Source organism: Lactuca sativa, chromosome 4, assembly GCF_002870075.4.
Source record: "Lactuca sativa cultivar Salinas chromosome 4, Lsat_Salinas_v11, whole genome shotgun sequence".
Taxonomy (NCBI): domain Eukaryota; kingdom Viridiplantae; phylum Streptophyta; class Magnoliopsida; order Asterales; family Asteraceae; genus Lactuca; species Lactuca sativa.
Window position 1 is genome coordinate 96,990,187 of NC_056626.2, and position 8,309 is coordinate 96,998,495.

Consider the following 8,309-nt stretch of genomic DNA (forward strand, 5'->3'; position numbering starts at 1 on the left):
ATGGTAAGTCCTCTGGATAGAATCAAGAGATATCTCATTATGGCATTTAGAGTATTCTACTAAGCGATAGAACAAGAATCAGTTACTAAAGCAAGTAAACTATCACTAAGGAAAGAATGAGTAGCAACACATGGAATGAATTTCTACAACGTATTCGGGTTTGGCTAAAATACTCCTACAATATTTTATGTTTTGGTGCGACGACGACTTGTTGTTTGTATATTTGGGAAGTTTTAGGCCTGCTGTACACCACAGTCACTCCCAAGCACATGTTGGCCGTGTCTCGAATGAATATAGTTGATCAGGCTATATTGACCCTAGACACGACTACATAACTGCCCAGATTTAACCGCAGTGCCCAACATCCAATTACTTTTGTTTTATTCTACTTGTGGTTACTGTTTCTGATATTTAGGTATTCTTGTATACTTTTTGTAAAAATACTTAAAGTATACTTTTAGTTTAGAGCACTTCGGCCCCTTAGTGTTTATAGTTGTATACCATGTAAGGTTCAGTATACTTAGTTCACTATAAACAAAGGCTCTGATACCAATCTGTCACACCTCGAAACCGACGGCAGAAACGTTCCGGGGCGGAGGACGTCATGCGTAGTATCACAATCATTGTACACACTACAAGAAAAAGAGGTATCAGAGACTGACATATTCAGTCTTTGATGGTTAATAATCAGTCTCTAATGAGTATCGGGGACTGATTTCGCTAGTCCTAAGCTATTCCCAGAAACCTAGTCCTAGAAAGTGTTTTTTTTAATATCTGGGACTGAAAATCAGTCCTTAATATGTAAAAGTATCAAAGACAGATAATCAGTCCCTGGTAGTATCAAATTCAGTATTATATGTGTTTTCCTTAAATCCACGATTTCATATAAGATCAGTCCCTGATAATAACTTTTGGGGACTAAAAATCAGTCTTAAATACTATATCATTCAGTCTTCAATACGCTTCATTGAAATCCTTACTCAAGTTATATCAGTCCCTGATAGTATCTATTTAAGACTGAATATCAGTCTCAAATATTATCATCTTCTGTCTCTAACCTGATTTTTATTGACTAAATATCAGTCTCATATACACTTTCATTCAGTCCCTAACCCAATTTTTTAGTTACTGAATGTCAGTCTCAGATACATTTTCATTTAGCCCCTAACCAGATTTTTCGGTAACTGAATGTCAGTCTTAGATAGAATTTCATTTAGCCCTAACCTGGATTTTTAGTGACTGTATATCAGTCTCAGATACAATACCATTTGCTCCCTAACCTGATTTTCCAGTGACCGAATATTAGTCTCAAATATAATGTCATTCGGTCCCCAACCTGCTATAGTTTCAAACCAAAGTTTAGACTTAAACTAACATTTATAGTGACTAATATAAACAATGCGCTTGTTAATACACCAAATGAACTAGTACTAGATAAATAAACCGTAAGTTAGACATCATATCCAAATTTAAAACAAAAAACAAAAACGTCTAAGAAACTAGTAAATAATAAACCATACGTGAAAGAAGTTCCAAATTTTAATGAACGATCATGAATGCTACGCTTGCTATGATAAATCTGTTATGTCATCGTACGCACGAGCTTCATCTTCATTGTGTGGATATAATATATTTTGAGAATCCGGGAACTTTGAGATAATAAACTGGAACATTTTTTCACATTTTTCCTCACTTTGTTTGACTTTCTGTTCGTTTATTCGAACCTCCTCCTCAAGTGCAACAATCTTACTTTTCATATCTTCTTCGTCTTTTGAGGCTGATTGAGATGTTTCTACGGTTGATAAGAGATGTATATATTTTTTCCTCATAACAGGTCCACTTGAAGCCTCCCATCCAGATAATAATGTTTTATGTTTGGCACAAACAATTTTAATGACTTTTTTCTCTATGTCGTATTCCATTTCTTGAGTAATGCTTGTTCCCGCCGAAACTAATTTGGCACATTCTTCCTCCTTGAGTTGGAGAATATTTTCCTAATACAACATAAAAACATATTATAATAACTTATAACACTAATATAAATATATTATAACTAAAAATCAATATTATTCAAGAAATCATTCTTACATATTGAATGCGTGACTCATCATTTATCCATTCCTTTATAGGATGAAAATGCAACTTATGATATAATTCGATTGGGCTGGGGGGGCATCTTCGTCTCTTTATTTGTCTGCAATAATAAAGATTAATATAAGTAAATGTAAAAATTAATTTTTTATGATTATATTAACTCAAATATGAATTAATTTGATAGTTTACCATTGCAAATTTGTGATTTGCTATCGATCGTGAGCCTCCTCTATTTGGAATAACAAGTTTTCCCCGATTATGTTTCATTTGTTCCGCATATTGCTACAAAATTTGAACTATACGTGGTTAATAATATATAAATAAGCGTTAATTACATAAAAGGTGTGTATGTGCAAGATTGAGAGAATTTTGTTGCATGTGTATATTTTTGTATAGTTGACAGCGCATGTTTTTATAATACTACAATACATAGAATAAGAATTCTAAGATGAAATTATAAGGTTTATAGAATTTAATAATTATCTTCGCTTTATTCGATTCCCAATAATCGCACAAATAACCCCAATCTTCTTCGCTACGACAATCTGGCTTCATTTTAGATCTTGCTAATTGTGGATCTGTCATTCCTCCATTTTTCTTCCAATAATCTTTGAAAATATTTCGTGTGCGTTTCCATTGCCTCCACATTTGTTCATCTACATACTCCATCTGAACTTTATCTTCGTGCGATAACTCAATTTTTTCCTACATTTAATACATAAATTAAAGTTGAACGTTTTTAATAAAATTTTAGTAATAAATTACTTCTATTTATGAAGTTTAAATTTTGACAAAAAATGAATAGATTGAGGAAAATGATATATAACTTACACATAATCTGTTAATCATTTCTTCTTTATTTTCTTTTGCTACTTTCTCCCATGTATGGAATTCCATTTGACAAAAGCTCTGCATCACAATTTCAACCTCCGTTGCAAAAGATATTGCTGAATCCTCGATGAATTTCTTTGTATATGTATCTCTTGTCAATGTAATTCGAGCATCAGGTTGATTTTCCAAAATCTGTGAAGCCTTTTTATTAATATTAGGGCCTCGCCTCCGCCTCTGTGGTTGATCTACATGACAGAAATGATACATCATCTTATGCATAATTTGTAATATCATAAATAAAAGAATAAATTGTCTACTATTTACTTGGAACCACTTCCTCTGTGGCTAATGAAGCCCGTTGATTATTTTCTCTAGAACCACTACCTCCTATTGTTGTAGTCACATAAGCGTGTAAATGGATAAGCATAAGTGTAGTTAAAAAACGTGGATGGTCTACTAAACATGTATTACAAATACACAAAACATTGTTTGAATGGTCAAACTAAGGGTGCACTAAAATATAAATGTTGTATAAAAAATAAAATAAAAAGATTTCCGGGAATTAATTCACTTAATTAAGAGATTATCATAAGAAAGAAAGAAACACATAAATCACAGCAGGCCAGATACATAAAAACAAGATACAGAGGCAAAACAGGTGAAGAACAAAACAGGAAAAAAAATTCTAGGAAAATTTTCTTGTACTCCAAGCTTTGTTGAGAAAAACATGAATAAAACTTAACTAAAACATCATAGATTATTCCAACAGATGCAAAGTGGCTTTTATAAAATAAAAAAGAAAATGATATTGTAATCTATCTTCACTAAATTGTGTTAAGCATGGGTGTATATGCATGGTTTGATGATCTTTACCTGTAGTGCCCGATTTGGAAAAAGAATTTGTATTTTGGAAAACTACTGGTTCAGTTGTGTTACAGACAGTTCCTTCACCAACATGCAACATTGATGTTGATTGAGGGTTTTTTCTTGGACCACTTCCTCCTGCAGAAATTAGAAAGTAATTTGCCGAACCCGAATAACCAAACAATAGAATTACCCAACCAAATAACACCCATACATTGTGTAAGTTGTTTATAAGGTATTAAAAGGTAGATTGTAAAAAATTTCAGATGTAAAGATAAAAGCACAAATCAGGTCAAACACAAAAATCCGAAATCCATTACATTTAAAATTTTCTTTAACTCATTTTAGTAAACAGTAAAAACATATAATGTTTACCTGCTGCATCAACGGATGCCATAGCACGTTTACGTCGACGAAGCTTACACAATTTTGGATCGAGTTCACCTTAACTTCCTTCACCTGATGATGTGACTGAAATTTGTCGAGGTTCTTTCCTTACACGCTTAGTACCTCCGAGATTAACAATGGTCATCATCACCAGAAATATCCACATTTTATCTGCAAAGGACGTTATTTATAGACAAGTTAGTCAAGAGTACAATTACTTATAATCATCGTCTAAAAGTTTTAAATATTAATAGATTAAAAACACACCAATGAAGTAGAAATATAGTACAACTATACATAATCATAGTAAATAAGTTTTAAAAATGTAACAAATTACAAAACACACCAACAAAGTAGAAAAAGGTTACAATTATTCATATTCATTGTCTGACTCATCAAATAGGGCTACATTTGTGTCATTGCTATCATCTAAACCTTCTAAATCTTCAGGTAATTCCTCATCAATTTCTTTGGGGATAGTATCATAATCAATAAAATCATCTAAATTGTCTTCAAAAGCATCAACATCAACAATTTCCACAAACTCTTCTTCACCATCTTCTACATGAAACTTGAAATTTTCACAATCTGATGCTTGAAAGGGGGCTGTGTCCGACGATGTTCCTACATGTTCGAACATATCTTGTACATCCTCATTATCTGGAAGATCCCATAAATTCCTATGTGTGCTTCTTTCTATGATTTTCCATCTCGAGTCACGCATGGGAACGTTTATATAGAAAACTTGTTTTGCTTGATTTGCCAACACAAAAGGATCTTTGTCATAAGCTTTTTTGGTCGTATCTATAGATATGAAATGAGGTTCAAACATAATCCTTTTATGAATGAAAATTCAAGGACTTCATCAACATATCCATAATAATCTTCTTCAACACCATTGTGAATTCCTACAGCTGTGACTCTGCAATTTTGAGTCCTCCTATGGTCATCTCGTGACTTAACAAGAAATTTAACTCCATTTACTATGTATCCACTATGTGATATAACTTGATTATCTGGACCACGAGATAGTAAATATAACTCTTTGTTGATTGCCGATGAATTTTGCTCATACATTGTTCCTATCTGTTCACCATTTCCAAAAAAACTATAGGTAGGTTCATTGTTCAGACATGAAAAAATGATATAAATTATGTTATAGTAACATTACCCGTGATGAAAACCAAGATGGAAATGTCGATTGTGTTAATTCACCAAAATCTAGGGATCCTTGATGTTTTTTTTTTCAAGAAATTCAAGTGCTCACTGTCAAGTGTAAGTAAGATTTAAATACCTTGAGATACAAAAAAGTCAATTCACTATGAAAGAGAAAATATACTTACTTCAGGTACGGTTCAACTTGTGAACAATTAGTTAAGATAAACCACTGTGCTTTCTTTATTGAAATGTTTGAAAGCCTAATAGTTTCTTGCTTCCCAATTCCTCGGCCATTTAATCTGAAAATATCTAATTTATAGTCTCAAACATCACTGGTAGTTTCATCGTCATATCTACCTCACTTATCTAATCTCGAATCAACAGCACGTAAATAGTGTGAACAAAATATCAAGGCTTCTTCATCAACATAACCTTCTGCAATTGAACCTTCGGGTCTTGCTTTGTTTCTAACATATTTCTTTAAAAGGCGAGATACCTTTCAATGGGATACATCCACCTTGATTGTACAGGTCCTCCTAAAATAGCTTCTTGAGGTAGATAAACACACAAGTGCATCATAACTGTAAAAAAATGAGGGAGGAAATATGCGTTCAAGCTTGCAAAGAATCTTAACTATCTCTTCTTGCAAAGTTTCCAAGTCTCTAACATGTAATGTGGCTGAAGTTAGAATCTTGAAAAATTGAGACAACTCTATCAATGTATCACATATACGTTTATCTAAAAGCCCACGAATAGCAATAGGGAGTATATGTAACATGAAGACATAATAATCATGTGATTTAAGTCCATATATCTTACTTTGCTCGAGAATAACATTTTTACCCAAGTTTGCGGCATATCCATCAGGAAAACGCACAGACTTAACTAGAGAGAAAAATTGTTTCCTCTCTAATGGAGTTAAGACATCTGGAGTAGGGGGTTTAATCCAACGATCATTTTTCTTCACCAAGTGAAGATTCTTGCGTATTTTCATATCTTGAAGATCTCGGCGAGCTAGGTCAGTGTCTTTTGTCCTCTTTTCTATGTTTAATAAAGTTCCCAAGAAGTTTTCACCCATATTTTTTATAACATGCATGACATCAATGTTATGACGCATTAACAACTTACACCAGTATGGTAGTTCAAAGAATATGCTTTTTTTGACCAATTTAACTCGTGTTCGCTCCTTCTACGTTTTTGGCCGATGTGAGACTGTTTTTTCCATGTGGAAAGTGAGGGACTTTTTCTAATTGGCGCAAGCAATCTTCTCCACTGATATGTTTGGGTGCAATCCTAGACTCTTTTTTCCCATTAAAATCTCGTGCATTCCTCCAAGGATGATCAGGGGAAGAAATCTCCTATGACCTACGTATGTTATTTTCTTTCTTATACGAATACTAGATGCATCTTTGTTGCATGTTGGGCAAGCCATGTACCCACTTGTGCTCCATCCAGACAAGTAACCATACGCAGGAAAATCATTTATTGTCCACATAAGTGTTGCACGCATGTTGAATGTACGTCCTGATTCAGAATCATATGTTTCAATACCCTTCTCCCATAGAACTTTCAACTCATCTACCAGTGGACGTAAATATACATCCATATCCTTTCCTGGTGAATCTTTCCCAGGAATCAACAAAGCCATCATAAATAAAGCATCAATCAATGACTTCCAAGTAGGCAGATTGTACAATATAAGCACCACAGGCCACATAATATATGAAGTACTCATCGTCCCAAAAGGGTTGAAATCATCGCTTGCAAGACCTAGGCGTACATTTCTAGGTTCTTTGGCAAAATCAGGGTAGATTGTATTAAAGTGCTTCCATGCTTTTCCGTCTGCTGGATATCTAAGAACTCCATCTTCTTTAGACTTGTTGTAAGCGTGCCACTGCATGTCCTTTGCAGTATACCTAGAGGCATATAGTCGCTTAAGTCTACTTGTGATGGGAAAGTAACGCAAGACTTTGGTTGGTATCTTCTTTTTATGCATTCTATCGTCTACCCAACGACTAGCACCACAAACAGGACATGATTGTAATTCCGAATTTTCCTTCCAAAACAATGCACAATCATTCTTACAAGCATGTATTGATTCGTATCCAAGTCCAAGAGTACGCAAATACTTTTTTGCCTCATAGTGGGTTTTACGTATTATTGTGTCCTTGAATGCCTCACTCAATAACTTTAGTATCATATCCATGGACACATTTGTCATTTTACATGTTGCCTTTACATGCATCAATCGTAATATAAATCCTAGTACAGAGAAATTTTCACATCCTGGAAATAAAGGTTTCTCCATATCAGCGAATAACTTGTCTACATTTGGATTACTAGATCGATTAGAAGACTCGGTCTCATCGCTGTCATCTACTCCTTTAGTTTCAGCTCCCACATGAAACGCATCACCAAGTAAAGCATCGACACCATCATCTGATTCATTATCACTTTCATCATGCGCGTTGTTTTTTTCATTTGCTTGGCGACTTTCCCCGTGAAATGTCCATATTTTGTATGACTGTTGAAAGCCATGATGTATGATGTGATTACAAACTACATCAGGTGCATGCTTCCTAATATTTAGACATGTTTTACATGGACAGTGTGTACGACCTTCACTATCAATGCAACCTTTAGCCATGTCCGCAAAAGCAATTGCCCCCTTCATGCACTTTGGATCCACCTTATTTGTGATTTTAGTCCAAATCTTGTCCATCTTATCTTAGTATGAAGTTGCTGAACTAAAAGGAACCAAAAAGAAAACAAAAAGAAATATAAAAAACTACCAGTAATATTATATAGATAAAGTCTGTTTACATTTTGGTTGGCAAAATGCAAAAAAGGACTATTCTACCCTTTGTTTATTTGATGTAAATTTCTTCAACAGTTGGAGATATAACTTATGATTATGAGTTAATTATGTTTAGTAATGTATACTTGATTTGTGTTGTAGCTTAATTGTTTTTGTG

General features: G+C 33.9%; 1 protein-coding gene across 1 annotated transcript; it reads right to left on the reverse strand.

The window, feature by feature from the left end:
- Window positions 1-6,580: 6,580 nt before the first annotated feature.
- LOC111919836 (uncharacterized) lies at window positions 6,581-8,056 on the reverse strand. The gene has a single exon (XM_023915409.1). It carries the CDS (start codon window positions 8,054-8,056, stop codon window positions 6,581-6,583), a length of 1,476 nt encoding a protein of 491 aa, XP_023771177.1.
- Window positions 8,057-8,309: the final 253 nt, after the last annotated feature.